Raw genomic sequence first — 17,394 nt, 5'->3', positions numbered from 1 at the left:
ACACATGACACCTGGCTAGACTGGCGAGTGTGTGATAAAGAATTAACTACAAGCAAAAAGAAGGCTAATCTGATCGCTCTGAGTTTGAGACAGGCTGTAATGAGACATGCAGTTCTCCATGAGGTCACGGATTCTGCAACCAAAGCATCAAACCTTAAGGCCACCTAACGTCCGTGAAATTTCTCCCACTAGAAATTCTCAAAGACAACATGTCTATATATTCCTTAACAAAAACATAGTACAGAACTTTCATAAATTATTTAATTGCATATGATTTAAATCACATGAGAGTCTCTTTCTGTAAATTTCAGCAACAACTTAGTTAAAAGGTATCACCACTCTGTGGGCATTCAATGGACTAGAAAATTGCAAATACAACATTAAGAGCTAAAAGATCTTTAAGTGGAAAATCGCTGTAACAGCTGTTGAAAGAGGCCCACACATTTGCATAATAAGTGGCACTGATTGTTCCTATTCTTGCAGTCTCAAGAAAGGGAAATATCTTTTAAAAGGAGAACAGAAAAAGATCACAGGCATGGAGCTCTTTTCCTAAAACCACATTTTGAGGAAGAAACTCCTTAGCACAAAGTGCCAGGTAAGTTTCAGATGCCTCCCAGCTCCCCAGAGGTGACTCAGGAGGTGAAGAAGCCAGTTCAGTCCACCACCCAGGAGATGCGGGGTCAAGGGGTCAGCGAGATGGTGGGAGAGGCAGCTCCCAGCTGTCCCCAGACCCCCCAGACTCACCAAGACTGCTGGCTCTGCCTCTGGCCCCGTCCAACAGGAGGGCAGACACAATGCCGACTGGGGCCTGACCCCTGGCAACCTGACATCAGCCACCACACAGCACTGACCCCACGGGGATCAGCCAGGCCGTGACCCAGCCTGTTCCCCACCCCACCTGCCCATCACCGAGTTTCCGTGAGACCTGCGGAGAAGAGGAACCCTCGCTGAGTCCTCAGGCTTGGCGCTGAGCAGCCACGGACAGGTGCCCGTGATCACACAGCCCTCAACAGTCACACGCCAGGCGGACAAAGTATGTCCCTACTCACAACAGAATTAAACACGAGTATCTAGAAATCCTGAAATATTTGGAAAGTGATCTATGTACTTCCTAGGATCAAAGAGCAAATCACAAAATATTTTGGCTGAATGCATGTGTGCTGCATCCCCAAGAACCTCCCTTGTTGGCAGCCTCACCAGAAGCATGGAAGTGGACTTGCTCAGGCTAAGGAGCGTCGCAGTGGGACACGTCCTCAGTCACACCGCTGAATCCAGGAGACACGGGTGTGTCTGGAAGACGCCCCGGCTCTAACCTCCCGAGGGGGTCCTGGGGAAACTCTCCTGCTGGCAAAGGACGTGCAGCCCGCATCCAAGATTCTGCGCCTGGAACACAGTACTGCACTGGGGCAGACAGACGAGCACCGGCCTGCAGGCTGCAAGGGGAGAAACCACAGCTCCCTTACCTGCTGACGACACCATCATCAACATAAAAAACCCCAGAATCTACAGTCCTCCCACTGCTTTGGTTGGGACAGGATGTATCTTTTTCATTTGTTATGACTAGCTATAATCTCTTTATTTAAAGGCAAGTTTATATGGTTTGTATATTTTTTTCTCATGGGTTTCTTTCACAATCTTGGAAGTCTTTTTTCTTTAATTGAAAATATAGCTCTTCAATTATCATTTATATTAGAAATAATTTTCTATCTTGTTTTGACTTTATTTTCTAATTTGTCTATATTTTTATGAGATTAAAAAACATTTCTTTATACTCTATCTGACTTTTTCTTATGGCTTCTGCATTATAAACGCCTTTCCCAATCTTATAACACTCAGAGATAAAGTTTAAAGAAACATAGTTTGCAAAGAAGGCTGACCATCAGATTTCTAAGAAACACTAACAGAAATAATTAAAAATACAAGAAAATAAGTAATACTTCAAATTCCCTCACATCCAGGTGAATTTCCCCACAAAAAGAGGTGCTGTGCAGAAGGGCAGAGTTCTCAGAGAATATGCTGGAGGACTGCTTAGAACTAATGCAGACACCACCACAACACCGAAGAACAGGAAGGAAAAACGGTCTTTCAGACACAGATGCAAACAGTCATCTGACCAGTGACAAATCCACTGACTGCAGAGTTCTGAGTATCGACAATGGGCATCAGAGAAAATACACTTCCAAAATACCGACAAAAAATAACCAGAATTCTGTAACTCTTTCAGGAGGAAGGTGTGGTAAAAGGAGAGATTTCTGTCCCAAAGAGACCCTTGCCACCTGTAAGGATGTTCTTTAGGAAGAAGAGGGATCCCAGGAGGAACACCTGTGATGACAAAGAGACAGCACAAGAAAAGTGCAAGATGTGGAGAGAGCCTGGAGAAAAACCAGTAATAAAGTCTGACTTTTGAAGTTAAAAAACAAGAGAGCACAGCCCGTCAGCAGCAGGGCACTAGAGGGTCTGTGCCCACTGGGTTCCGTCTCGGGGGCTCCCAGGTCTTGTTACAGGAAGACACTCTTCTCTCATCCACCTGGACCTGCTTTCCGGCATCCTCAGCTCTGATGAGCAGCTGCTGTGGGTATAAAATGTTGAACTGACAGTGTTTCTTTTTTCCCTCAGCACCTTGGAGAGTGCCACCCCACTGCTTTCTTACCTCCATAGTCAGGGGAGAGATGCTAGATTTAGAAAATGAATCACAAAAATCCACCCCAAAAACATGACTTATTGATGCATTTCTGACAAATGAAAACACCCAGCTTGAGAACTGGAAAGCCGTGTGGGATTTAGAAATCTGGCATTTTCTCCCCACGGGATTATGAACTGTGAGTAAACTTAACAGCTACTAAGGATTCCTAAGGGACACAGCCAGCTTAGCCGCAGATGAGCAAACTGGCAAGAGCAACCAGGAGGGGCTGCGCTGAATTCCATACACAAGCAGACTTCACCACTAAATCCTTCCTCGTGGGAACAGCTGCAAAGCCTCTCTGTTGATACAATAGATTATTGAGCAGAGATTCAGCAGTATTGATGAACATATCTAAAAAGTGTGAAAATCATCCTTTTATAATGAGACAATTTAAAATGCAGGACAAAAATTGCACCTAATGGATGGTTTTAGCTAATAGGATACATGGCAAAAAAAAAAAAAAAAAAGCCAGAAGTGTATGAAATGCTAGCCACACACATGCATCCAGGTAACACACTTTTCTTATCCTGTTCAATGTTTTACACATTTTCCATACTGAGGCAGGAACATTATGTCACTATTCACACAAATGCCTAAACGTGAAATAAATACATTTAAACCGAAGGAGGTGATAGAAAGAGCCAGGATCCCACAGGGAAGGAGGAGGGAGGGGGCTGGATGCAGCCACAAGACCTGCTTCTGAGGTCCAGTCTCACCCTTGCCACCTCAATCCTCCCCTTCCTGCTCCACCCTCAGGGCAGCAAGTGGCTTTCACGGCAACCGTGGTGACGCCACGCTGGCCCCAGAGGGACTCCACTGGCTGGACCACCAGCTCTCTCTCCCAGGACTCCAGTCTCCCCCATCCCAGAACCTGCACTGCAGGGTCCAATCTAAGCCCCCACCCTCCTCCTGCCCCCCTGTGAACACGGAGACTACATATCCAAGAGAACTTCAATTCCACCCTGACGACAATGAAAGCAGCCTACAGGTCACAGTGAATTTGATAAAACAAAGGAAGGAAGCAGCATTAACGCACAAAGATCTGGGCTGGCTCCACCTGCACCAGAATGAGAATGCACGAGACTCAGCAGTCTTAGCCAGCGTTTTGTGTCTTCTCCTGAAGGGAAAGCTTTTCAATTTTACCTCCTCTCTTTAACTGCCAGCTTTTTCCTCTTCATTGTATTAAGTTTTCTGTTACTTAATTTAACATAGTCAACAAAAGAATCTGAAATGCAGTACTTGGATGCAATCTCAAAAACGACAGAATGATCTTTGTTCATTTCCAAGACAAACCATTCAGTATCACGGTGATCCAAGTCTATGCCTTGACCAGTAATGCTGAAAAAGCTGAAGTTGAACCGTTCTATGAAGCCTATAAGACCTTCTAGAACTAACACCCAAAAAAGATGTCCTCTTCATTATAGGGAACTGGAATGCAAAAGTAGGAAGTCAAGAAATAAATACCTGGGGTAACAGGCAAATTTGGCCTTGGAGTACAGAATGAAGCAGGGCAAAGGCTAACAGAGTTTTGCCAAAAGAACACACTGGTCATAGCAAACCCCCTCTTCCAACAACACAAGATAAGACTCTACACACAGACATCACCAGATGGTCAATACCGAAATCAGATTGATTATATTCTTTGCAGCTGAAGATGGAGAAGCTCTATACAGTCAGCAAAAACAAGACTGGGAGCTATCTGTGGCTCAGATCAGGAACTCCTTATTACCAAATTCACTTAAATTGAAGAAAGTATGGAAAACCACTAGATCATTCAGGTATGACCTAAATCAAATCCCTTATGACTATATAGTAGAAGTGACAAATAGATTCAAGGAATTAGATCTGATAGATAGAGTGCCTGAAGAACCATGGATAGAGGTTTGTGACACTGTACAGGAGGCACGGATCAAGACCATCCTCAAGAAAAATAAATGCAAAAAGGCAAAATGGTTGTCTTAGAAGACTTCACAAACAGCTATGAAAAGAAGAGAAGTGAAAGGCAAAGGAGAAAAGGAAAGATATACTCATTTGAATGCAGAGTCCCAAAGAGTAGCAAGGAGAGATAAGAAAGCCTTCCTCAGTGATCAAGGTAAAGAAATTGAGGAAAACAACAGAATGGGAAAGACCAGAGATTTCTTCAAGAAAATTAGAGATACCAAGGGAACTTTCATGCAAAGATGGGCACAATAAAGGACAAGCAGAATATATTAAGAAGAGTTGGCAAGAATACACAAAAGAACTGTATAAAAAAGATCTTCATGACCCAGATACCACGATGATGTGACGAATGTGAAGTCAAGTGGGCCTTAGGAAGCATCACTACGAACAAAGCTAGTGGAAGTGATGGAATTCCAGTTGCTATTTCAAATCCTGAAAGATGATGCTGTGAAAGTGCTGCACTCAATATGCCAGCAAATTTGGAAAACTCAGCAGTGGCCACAGGACTGGAAAAGGTCAGTTTTCATTCCAATCCCAAAGAAAGGAAATGCCAAAGAATGCTCAAACTACTGCACAATTTTACTCATCTCACACGCTAGTAAAGTAATGCCTCAAAATTCTCCAAGCCAGGCTTTAGCAATACATGAACCATGAACTTCCAGATGTTCAAGCTGGTTTTAGAAAAGGCAGAGGAACAAGAGATCAAATTGCCAACATCCACTGGATCACCGAAAAAGCAAGAGAGTTCCAGACAAACATCTATTTCTGCTTTATTGACTATGCCAAAGCCTTTGACTGTGTGGACCACAATAAACTGTAGAAAATTCTGAACGAGCTTGGCATACCAGACCACCTGACCTGCCTCTTGAGAAACCTGTATGCAGGTCAGGAAGCAACAGTTAGAAATGGACATGGAACAACAGACTGGTTCCAAGAGTACCTCAAGGCTGTATATTGTCACCCTGCTTATTTAACTTATATGCAGAGTACATCATGAGAAAAGCTGGGCTGGATGAAGCACAAGCTGGAATCAAGACTGCCAGGAGAAATATCAATAACCTCAGATATGCAGATGACACCACCCTTACGGCAGAAAGTGAAGAAGAACTAAAAAGCCTCTTAATGAAAGTGAAAGAGGAGAGTGAAAAAGCTGGCTTGAAGCTCAATGTTCAGAAAACTAAGATCATGGCATCTGGTCCCATCACTTCATGGGAAACAGATGGGGAGACAGTGGAAACAGTGTCAGACTTTATTTTCTTGGGCTCCAAAATCACTGCAGGTGGTGACTGCAGCCATGAAATTAAAGGACGCTTACTCCTCGGAAGGAAAGTTATGACCAACCCAGACAGCATATTAAAAAGCAGAGACATTACTTTGCCAACAAAGGTCCATCTGGTCAAGGCTATGGTTTTTCCAGTGGTCATGTATGGATGTGAGAGTTGGACTATAAAGAAAGCTGAGTGTCAAAGAATTGATGCTTTTGAACTGTGGTGTTGGAGAAGACTCTTTAGAGTCTCTTGGACTGCAAGGAGATCAAACCAGTCCATCCCAAAGGAGATCAGTCCTGGGTGTTCATTGGAAGGACTGATGCTGAAGCTGAAACTCAAGTACTTTGGACACCTGATGCAAAGAGCTGACTCATTTTAAAAGACCGTGATTTGGGGAAAGATTGGGGGCAGGAGGAGAAGGGGACGACAGAGGATGAGATGGTTGGATGGCATCACCGACTCAATGGACATGGGTTTGAGTGAACCCCTGGGAGTTGGTGATGGACAGGGAGGCCTGGTGTGCTGTGGTCCATGGGGTCGCAAAGAGTCGGACACGACTGAGCGACTGAACTGACTGAACTGAAACACCAACTTTGGCAAGTGACTTCAGAGTTTTTCTCTAAAGCAATTACAGGAAATTCACAAAGTTTTAGTCAGCCCAACTTCACTAAAATGTCACTTCTTTGCAGAATCAAAAAATCCGCCATGTTTTACATCAAATCTTGCATTGGGTATTCACCAGTTACCACTACAATGAGATAGAAAGTAAAAGTTAAACATCACAGATATTTTGTTTATGTTAATAGCAATTCAATATAATAATAAAGGAGACTCTCCAAAAAATTCGGTTCTAAAAATTTATTAAAGCATTTATCTTACAGTTTTTAAAGGAAACTGGAAAATGTTTACCTTTGAAGTTTTCAACATACTAGAAAAGATAACTTAGAAATGCAGTTCTGAGGGAAGAGGGAAAAAATACTTTAAACGTCCCTCTTCAAAAATTAATTTATAGTCGTTGTTCTAGAGACAGGAGGATTCTCCCCATTCTCCTCCTGGCCTTACAGGTGAGTCACAGAGACACGGGGGCCTGCGACAGCGCGGAGTCACCGGAGAGGGTCCAGACCCCGAGCCTAGAGTCACGGGCTGCAGCCGGCGGCTGATGGGGAGCCGGCTGAGAGCCGCAAGGAGCGCGGGGGTCATGCGCCTGTCCCTCTAAGAGTGGGCTTGCGTCTCTCCCTCACCTGCCCACACGAGTCTGCAATTACTGGAAACCTCCCGCCGGTCTCACGCCATAAGTGAGGAAGCTGAGGCGTCTCCGCCGTGTGATGCAGCCTGGCCAAGCTCACCGGACCGGCACCCCCACACCGGGCCAGCGCGTCCCCAGCGCATCCCCAGGGCATCCCCCGTGCGTCCCCAGAGCCCACCGGGCCAGCGCGTCCCCAGCACGTCCCCCGGGCCCCGCGGCCTCACGGGTCCGCCTGGCCAAGGTGACGGTGAGGGGGCATTCCACAAGTCTCAGAGCATAACAAAAACTCCACATAATTGTAACATGAAAGGTCAACTGACGGACTCATTCGGTAAAGTGTGATTATCTGAAACCATTAAGGATAATGTCCAGCCGGACAGAGATGGGAAGAGAATATGCTACATTTTACCATTAATAGTGATGCTGGTTTATACCACTGATCTTAAGATACAGCTATTATAAAAATATAAAGACACGGTTTTATTCAAACCCAAAATAGCTAATCATAATTACAAATTCTCAGAACAAGAGCCAGAAACGGAACTGGCTTCCTTAGCCACAGCATTGCATATCATCAACTGGGATGAATCCTTCGACTCAGCTAGTGCATGTGTATCGGCCACTGTGTACCAGGGTCTCACTGACTCATCCAGTCCTGAGTCTCTTTCTGGAAGAAAGGGGACTCTCCCACTCATTGACAAGCAGCCTCCCTGGCAAAGCCGCCATCCTGCCCTTTCCAAAGGCAATCACTGATGGTGCCTGGTCCACGCGTACACCCGAGAGTGGGCTGAGGCTCATGAAACACACAGGCAGATACCTGCATGGAAGCGGGCTGACGGACAGCAGGAATTAACAGGGCTAGCGGAGGCGGGCCGGACACCCAACCGGACCGGTGTTCAGAAAGGAGGCGCGACCGAGCCTGCTGAGGTCCACGTTGGGGAGACGACAGCATGCACTAAGGCCCCAGGGCAGCCCGCAGGACACCAGAGTGTCCAGTGAAGATGTGCGCTGGGGGGATGCTGCTGCTGTTTTTGATGTATAAACAGAGAGAACCCAGCTTCAGGAGGAGGTTATGAGGTCGGTCCCAGAAGTGTTAACTGACCGGCCGGGTGGGGCTCCCAGGGGCCCCGTGACGGGTATTACTGGGCTTCAAGGGCGGTTTAACCAGAGGGTGAGGCTCCCTGGAAACAAGAAAAGCACCCACAGCAGCAGGTCCCCACGCCCCACGTCTCTGCAGAACCAGAACAGAGGACCAGCCCTGCTGGGCTCACAGCCCACCTCTCAGCTCCTCGGGAGGGAAGCTGGGCTCCTGGTCAGAACACCCGAGGGTCACGGCACTTAGTTTCTGAAGGCTGAGTCACCAAAATGTGTGTGAACACTGACAAATGTACTGTTTATTTTCAATACCAAATGTGGTAATTTCTGACAGGAATAACTGACAGTTATGTCACACTTTGAAAATACAGACTGTTTCCCTAAACACTAGTTCAGTGAACAAAAATGTCCCAATGTAGAAGTTGGGTGCATTCATGTGGTTATATTCTTACAGATAATAATTCATAAAATAGAAAATTACACTCCTATTAAGAGCATTCACGTTCATTCTAGAAATGGAATTTGATTCTTACAATGATTTGTCATTTAAACTACCTCCATTAAAGTATAAATAATTAGTTACTTCTCTTTTCGTCAACGCTTAAATGTAATTACCACTCACTGCACAGGGGAGGGGCATCTGCCTTCAGCTAAAGTCAGCATGAGAAATAAAGTGGTAGGAAGGCTAATAACACCATGAGACTTGACACTGAACCTTACCATTTATATGACTGCAATTATAAGTCAGCGCCACGATACAAGGGATTTTGGTGCCTATCAAAAATAGGGTTGATGTCCAAAGACAAGCAGATTTATTCACTCACAGTAAGAACTGTGAGTAACACGCAGACTAGCGCCAGGTGTGAAGCAGAGACGGCTCCGGAGACCCCCTCAGGAGAAGCAGGTCAGTGGAGGTGCCGGGCTCCCCGCAGGCCCCCTAGGTACCTCCACGTAACTGGCCTTTTCTGTTTCCAGTAACAACTGCTAACAGGTCAGCTAAGCAGCTAACAGGAGCAGTTTTTAAATTTCCCACTTCTCTGCTTAATCAAAACATAGCTAATTAGTAATGTTTACAGGATGTAGAACTACAGCCTCCGTAGAAAGCAGAAACAGCTTCACCAACGATTTTAACTGAAGAACACAACATCGTAGTCTTCACCACACTTTTCAACAGCGTTAAAGAGGGAAGGAGAGAGTTGGGGAAGGCAGGGCTCCAGGGTGCAGAGGCTGATCTGATGCTCAGCACAGAATTGAGGGGACCTCGGCCTGGCCTGGGGGAAAGTGACCTCGAGTGTTCAGTGAGAACAAGCCCAGCCCTCGCCAAGCCCGCAATCTGAGTGACAACAGTAACCAGTGGGAAATAAGGAAAAGCACAAGCCAGTTTACATGCAGATGCGTTTTTCCATGAAATCCTCTTACATTTTCCTCCAAAAGTATTTCTTTAACCTGCCTTGGTTCACCTCAAAAAATACATGCAGATTCCAACTGGCAAGTTTCTGAGGGTGCTGGAATCAGATCTCAAAGGACTCTTAGAACCTGTGGTGACCCAGGGGCCAAAGAGCAGATAAAACCAAGGAGGGTCTTGGAATGCAGAAACGGAAAAACCAGACCCTTATGGCCCTTCCCTCCCCATGCCGTAACTATGAGAGGAACAGTGCAGCCGTCCCCCTTCCTGCCCCTCAGGGAGAGGGGATTTGCCCTGCCCTTCCCTCCCCGTGCCGTAACTATGAGAGGAACAGTGCAGCCGTCCCCCTTCCTGCCCCTCAGGGAGAGGGGATTTGCCCTGCCCTTCCCTCCCCGTGCCGTAACTATGAGAGGAACAGTGCAGCCCGTCTCCCTTCCTGCCCCTCAGGGAGAGGGTATTTGCCCTGCCCTCCCCCCACCCAGCGCAGGTGCCCCGTCCAATCAGCAGGTGACCCGCAAGACCCCATCCCACTCCTGTACCCTGGGTATAGAAGTGGACTAAGGACCCCTGTTCAACGTCGGCTCTCCCTCCAGCTGGCCCGCTGTTCTAACAGCGTCTCCCATTCAAATACACTTTATTTCCCTCTCATTCTGTTTCATGTCTGGAAACTCTTTTCCAACCCACGCCCGGACCACGACAGAACCCAAACCGCAGGTTCTTTGGGTGCTGGTGGAGGTGCAGGGGACGCGTGTCCCCAGTTCCCATCCTGCCAGGGCCACCCACTGCCCACATCCAGAAGCTCACGGGGAGTGTCTGCTCTGTTCGGACAATACAGGGCCCTGGGTGCAGAGATGACCTCACGCGCCTGATGCCAGGTGCTTCCCGTGGTGACAGGCGAGCCTCCAGGACACGCACAGCCACCCTGATTCTGCAGCCAGGGTGCCCAGGCACAGATGGGGAACCGGCTCTGAGCCCACTGACCCGGGCTCCCCTCCTCCCTCCAGAGGATAAAGCAGCTCAGCGTCTCCACCTGCCACCCTTCCCTGGAATTCAGTCTGTGCAGCTCTGCCATCAGCCTTGCCTCCAGCACGTCTCCTGGGACATCATGGGACGTGGGGGCTACTGCTGAAAACTTAAAAGCCGTATTTATGCTTATGCAGCCATACAGACATGCAGATATAAAAGGTCGCTGTTCCTCATAATTTGCTTGGTGAAATATGCCATATTTTTACATCTGGTAGTTTCAATAAATAAGCATACATTTTAAACTTGGATCTCGTTAAAATGTTTACATACCTCCTGGAAAAATCAGGTAATTCCCCATTTTTAAAGATGTCCATCTTGCTTATGACATCACAGACACCATCAGAAGTTTCATCCCTATCTCAAAGATGAGTCAGCTATGATGATAAACCCGTGACAAGCATGCAACAAACGGACAGCCTTGCCCCAGGTTACCGGGTTACTGGGGGGAGTTCCCCATCACCCGGGGGTCCTGGGTGATCCACCTCTCCAACTGATGAGGAAGTGGCAATGTTACCCGACACACACTTCACGTGACCTGACAGGCTCTCAACTTCCAGTCAGCACACTCACCGCGAGATCCACACCAGACTGGCTCTCCCAGTCCCTGAACAGAAGCCTCCACTGGAGCAGTGGCGTGCATTAAAAACAGAAAACGTGTGTTCAGCACGAACAAACCACAGTGTCTGAATGTGAAAGCAGATGCACAAGTGGATCTCTCCCTCGGGGTTTATTCGCACAGGGGAGTGGGGGAGGCAGGTAAACAAAGGCTCAACTCGGGGAAAGTGTGCACCAGGGAGCAGTTCTAATTCAAAAGAGACGCAGATGCTCCAATCCTGAGCAAGAGACACTCAAGCAAGGCCAAGTTCTCATGATTCAAACCAGCAGTCAGAAAGAACATGTTGTTTTGCTGATTTAAAAAAAAAATGTTTACAGCTAGAATTATAATGGGTTGAAAACAACTTTCTTAAATGTCATCATTGTCTAATTAGAAGCACTAAGTTCTCCTTAACTGAAATGACAAGTAGCTATGCACATTCAGTGACATCATGAATAGTTACTGATAAGAAACACAGCAAATCCGCACGGCTGTCCAGACGCCAGGGATTCACGTGAAAACCAACGTCCACTAGAGGCCAACAGTGCAAAGACATTTAGGGCCAAGGCAGGCCCCATGCATGACTGTGTGCTCTGAACGTTCCTGTTGGAAAAGACACTTGTAGGGGAGAACACGTAAGAGACTCGCTTTATTAATAAATAAATGAGCCCTGAGCCTGGCGTGGGCCGGAGCGCACAGCACCCAGCACGCCGGGGGCCCACGACACTGGAGAGCTCAGCCCTGTCTTGCAGCTCCGTGTTCCTCTCCCAGCCCGCAGCCTGGGAGCCCAGGGAACCCTGGGCAGCACGAGGCGCGGGCCATCACGTCCTCAAGACCCTGACTACGAAGGAAGCAGTCATCACAGCATCACAGCTCGGCAAACAGGGTGCAACTCTGGTCTGAGCCCCAGATTTAGTGCCTGAGGACCAGCACTTAGCACTCCAGAACTCTTTATTTGAGGATCCGCCGTTAACTTATTTTTTCAAAACTGAAGTTGCTGGCAACAACTAGTCTACGAGGTGAATTATGCAGCAGGAGAAATGCACTGGGTTCCTGAAGTGTAACCACAGGGACCCTGGGGAAGCCCCTCAGCTTGACCCAGGGCGTGGCTGTCACCCCAGGGGGGACAGAACCCCCAGCCTCCCCTTCTGAAGGATGCAGTTTACTTCCAGCACCTCTTCCCCGTTTAATTTCCATCTGCGACAGCTGCAAACCTCCTCTGTGACAGAGTACTAAAACAACCAACAGGGAACTTTACCCGAAAGTAACTGCAAAATGTTGCAGTAACATTCCAGAGTGGGATAACTTGATGGATGAGGCAACTATTTCTACGCATATTTAAAGAAAACCGCAGTCATTAATACTGTCATTAATTTAAAGAAAACCACACAGTTATTAATACTGCCGAAGTACTGAAACATTCTGACACACAAGGATTTATAAAAGCCTTCAAACCACAATCGCTTGTTACCCCAAGAAGGCAGCCGAGCCCACGCGCGTGTCTCCTGCCTCTCTGGGGCTTGGGGCGTCTGTGTGGAGCGGCCTTACAGGAGGCGGTCCCGCTGGGGCGGGGGCTTTTCCTGGGCGCCAGTCCTCAGACGGCTCCCGGGCGCTTAGCGAGGCTGGTGCGACTCCAAGGCTCTTCCAGAACTTTTCGTTTCTGTTTGGGCCACACTGCTGCTTCCCCGCAATAGTGCGGAGATTTAAAAGTAAGAGGAGGGGGGCCCTTTGAGGCAGGGCTGAGAAGAGAAGTCACGCACACACGCACCCCGAACAGCTATCACGAATCCAGCACCCAGGGCTGGGCTGCCCCCAGAGTAGCGGAGCTCCCTGCCGGGGTAGGGGCAGCAGCGGACACTGGCCCCTGGAGACCGAGCTCCAGGGCTCGGGCTCGAGGAGGCGCCCGCCGCGTGGGTTCAGGGGCTCGTCTCCGCGCCCCTGAACCCCCAAGCCCAGAAGCCGCTCGCAGGAGCAGGAGGGGCGAACCCAGAGCCCCCAGTCCCGGAAAACCTGCTTCACTGGGGCCGAGTCGCCGCGCCTTCCAGCCCTCAACTCGGGAGCAGGCAGACCCCACGAGTTTCCATCTGGGGTGCTGGGGTGGGGAGGGCGGAGGGTCACCGGCCAGGGACTTGGGGACGGGGACGCAGGAGGGACGGAGGCACAGGAAGACGAGGGGGCGCCAGGTGAGAAGGGGGCGCAGGGAAGGAGGCGCAGAGGGGAAGAGCGCCCAGAGAAGGGGGCGCGGGGAAGGAAGGGGCGTGGAGGGGGAGAGGGGCGCAGAGGTGAGCGGGCGCAGGGAAGGAGGGGCGCGCACTCACCTGCAGGCGGCCTGGGCGCCCTCGGCGGGCAGCCGGGGTCGGGGTTCCCTCGGCGCTCATCGCCGCCCACTCGGCGGGCCCGCCCTCCGGGGCCCCGCGCCAGCCTCCCAGGGTCCGGGGCGCAGAGTCCCCAGCCCCTTCGGCGCGGGCGGCGCTCAGGCTAGGCTCTGGCTCGGCGGGCAGCGTGTTGGGGGGTGCCGAGCTCCGCCCCCGAGCACCGCCCAGGGCCCGCCCCGGGGAGGAGGGGCGCGCCCGGGGGAGGTGGTGGTGGTAGTGTCTGGCGGCTGCGGACCCCCGCCCCGGGGTCGAGCGCTCCTCCCGGCCTGCGCCCCCTTCCCACCCCTGCTCCCCCAAGAATCTGACCGGGGGCGTCCCCTCCCCCCACTCCAGGACTTCCCCGCCCTCGTGTGGTAGTAGCCCGAAGCCTTCCGCGTCCCTGGCATCCCTCCCCTGGGGTCTTCCCAGCATCCGGAGCCGATGTCTGGCCCCAGCGACTGTCCAGAAAAGGAAAGAGCGCGGGAGCCTCACCCGGCGCCGCGCCCCGAACCGCACAATCGACTCGGGTCCTCCCGGAGGCAGCGCGGATCTGGGGCCCCGGGCGCCCCGGGCACTGGGCTGGGCGGCCCCCACCTCGCATTGCCGGGCAGTGAGGACTCGGGCAGGCACCGGCTGGTCGGCGGTCCCCTTGCTCGTCAGGGCAGTACTGGCTTGCGCAGACTCAAGTCATCCTCATTCAAACGCAAATGACAGTTTGGGACAATCTCAGGAAACACACACACCCTAAGCGACCAGCCTTTTAAGAGCACCAAGCAGGTACCTTCCACGCTTTCCAAACCCTGTCTGCGGGTCCCTACACTTACTTTCACCTGGGGAAGCCGCCCTTAGTCCTTGGAGGCGGGAGAGCAGAAAGTCCAGAAGGGGACCGTGTGACCTGTCTCTGCAGGGAGAAAGCCCCAGGCAGGGTGGACCAGTGGAGATCGGGCAACCAGAGAGACTGCTCAGTCTGACTGCCACTTTTCCCACCTTTACCGGGAAGTGGTTGATTGTTGTTGTTCAGTTGCTAAATCGTGTCCAACTCCTTGTGACCGCACTGGACTGCAGCATGCCAGTCTCCTCTGTCCTCCACTATCTTCTGGAAGTGACTCCAATTCATGTCCATTGAGTAGGTGATGTTATCTAACAACCTCATCCTCTGCAGGCCCCTTCTCCTTTTGCCAGAGGATGGATAACATTGTGCAAACTTAAGGTGTACAAAGTGTTCATTTGCTACACTTACAATGCGAGGTGATTACCATCCTAGGCTAGCTAAGGTCAACATAAATACCATTTCTTTATGGTAGTAGTAAGAATGTTCATAATCTGCTCTCTTAGTAACTTTCAAGTATATAATACAGTCTTGGTAACAGTCTCCATGCTGTACATTAGGTCCCCAGAATTTATTCATCTTGTAACTGAACAATTTGTACACTCTGATCAACATCTTTGCAACCCTCCAACTCCCAAGCACCTTGTTACCTACCGAGTCCAGAGTCCAATATCGCTCTGCTCCCCGCAAGACAGCCGATAAGTTGGAGATGAGGTGTGGAAGAAAGGATGGCTGATGAAAATCCCAAAATAACTCTCTTACTGGGGTCTGGATGCCAGGTTCTTTTTTAGATCAGAGTGGGGAGGTGAGGAAACAAAGTAAAAAGGCCATTAATCTTGCAAATATCTCCTAGAATGGCAAGCCTCAGAGAGGAGATGAGTTAATCTCTTACTTCCTGCTATCCACAGGTGGACAGGGTTCTGAACAAAGGCATTTTAACAGTCAGGCAGAGGGACAGGGTTCTCTGAGGCAGGCGATTATGTATGATTATAATAACAAAAGCAACAGAAAGCAAGTCAAAGAAACAGTTCCAACTTGGAGTCAGAATTGGCTTTTCCCTGCAGCACCTTTGTACCCACCGACCTACTCTGTTTCTCTGAGTTTGGCTTTTTTAGGTTCAGTATTTAAGTGAGACCACACAGTATGTGTGGAGAAGGAAATGGCAGCCCACTCCAGTATTCTTGCCTGGAGAATCCCTATGGACTGAGGAGCCTGGCGGGCTACAGTCCATGGGACCACAGAGTCAGACACGACTGAAGCGACTTGAAACGCATACAGTATGTATTCTGCTGACTATTTCACTCAAGACAATGCCCACAAAGTTCACCCATGTGGTTGCAAATGGCAAGATCCATCCTTTCTGATGGATGAGTAATATTCATTATCTGTACAAATAATATACATGCCTGTGTGTATACATAACATATATGTATATATCATATATCTGATATATGCCCCAGTACATGCATTCACAAAGGCACACACACACTCCACAGCTTCTTTATCCATTCATCCACAGCTGGACATTTGGGTTGCTTCCATGTCTTGACTATTGAGAATAATGTTGCAATAGACAGGGGAGTGCAGATATCGTCACTATCCTGTTTTTATTTCCTTTGGTTATATGCCCAGAAGGATTGCTGGGAATAGTAATAATTCTGTTTATTTCTTGAGGTACGCCTATACTGCTTTCTCCATTTGCCTATAGCAGGAAACTAGGGTGTGTTTTTAAAACCGTATTTGCTACACAAGAAACGTGTTTGCATGTGCCATAATTTCTTGGTGTTGTCTAAACTAGAAATTCACTAAAGAGTAAAAGAAAAATCTATTAATCATTTAAGAAAAAGAGTATCACTTAAGATCATTACCATATTTCTGTTTTTTGAACTGATATTAATATGAGTTATATCTAAACTCACAAGAACTACAGAGTAGGGCGGTATCATGTTTTCCCAGCCTTCGTGCTGCTGAATCCATACTGTTTTGGAATTTGTTGATATTTGTGTGCTAAGAAGTTGAAGTGAGTACTGTTTTTGAGAATTTTTTGGAAAGATGACTTTTCATATTAAATAGGATGGTGTGATATAATCAACACAAATATGCTACCGAAGAACAGGAAGGGAGGGAGGAAGGGAAAGAGGGCAGAGGGCAGAAAAAGAAAGAGAGAAGGAAAAAGAGAGAAAAGGATGGAAGGAAAGAAGGAAGGCAGAAAGAAAGCAGGAAGGCGAGGGAGAGAAGATCACACCGCAGGGGAGGGGTGGTCCCTGCAGGGATCTCCCGGAGGAACATGCCTGTTGGGGCCCCTTGAGAATCGGCAATGCTCAGAGGATTGGGAAACTGACTAGGCCTGTGTGGCTGCCGGACAGTAGAGGGCTTTTAAATCAAGAATGGGTTTCAGGTGGGTGATCAGTGAGGGCCTATAACTGTATGGAAATACTTGTATCTTTTACCACTTTTAATACTCAGTATTCTTCTCAATCGTTCACACATTGAACAACAATTGATTCTTGAATGATGTCTTGATGCCTGAGTAGATACTGGGGATGTGATTCGTGCAAGAGCACCATCTTGCTCAGAATCTAGTGGATGGCTGACGTAATAAGGTCACTGCCTCTCTTACTTGATGGATTACAGACATTTTATTGCCCATGTAATAAAAATGTCCTTCCCAAGTCGGGTTATGAACACACATGTCAAATATTTTGGAGAATGAATGATTGAACTGTAAACTGGTTATGTCACCATATCCTTACCCAAGTAAGAATATTTGGAGATGATATTTAAATATATCCAGTAGGTACAAGAATATCCAAATATGTACCTGAATTTTTAGAATAGTCTCCAAATAGACATAAACCATGAATACATTGAATTTTGACTCATAAGGTACCAAACCTTATTTTCAGTTACATAAGTGTATGGAGACTCTGAGAAGAGAATTAGTTTCTGAAC

The 17,394-nt window shown here is 48.5% G+C and overlaps 1 protein-coding gene across 1 annotated transcript in view; it reads right to left on the bottom strand.

The window, feature by feature from the left end:
• Positions 1–13,735, bottom strand: part of SNTG2 (syntrophin gamma 2) — a 116,814-nt gene extending 103,079 nt beyond the window's left edge. The window contains exon 1 of the mRNA XM_070459139.1: positions 13,578–13,735. Within this exon, the coding sequence (XP_070315240.1) occupies positions 13,578–13,637 (60 nt within the window). The 5' untranslated portion in view covers positions 13,638–13,735. The remainder of the gene's footprint in view (positions 1–13,577) is intronic.
• Between the last annotated feature and the right edge of the window lie 3,659 nt (positions 13,736–17,394).

The sequence above is a fragment of the Odocoileus virginianus genome, chromosome 31, assembly GCF_023699985.2.
Source record: "Odocoileus virginianus isolate 20LAN1187 ecotype Illinois chromosome 31, Ovbor_1.2, whole genome shotgun sequence".
NCBI classification, from domain to species: domain Eukaryota; kingdom Metazoa; phylum Chordata; class Mammalia; order Artiodactyla; family Cervidae; genus Odocoileus; species Odocoileus virginianus.
Note: the sequence above shows the minus strand (reverse complement) of the source record. Positions and strands in the feature narration are given on the sequence as shown.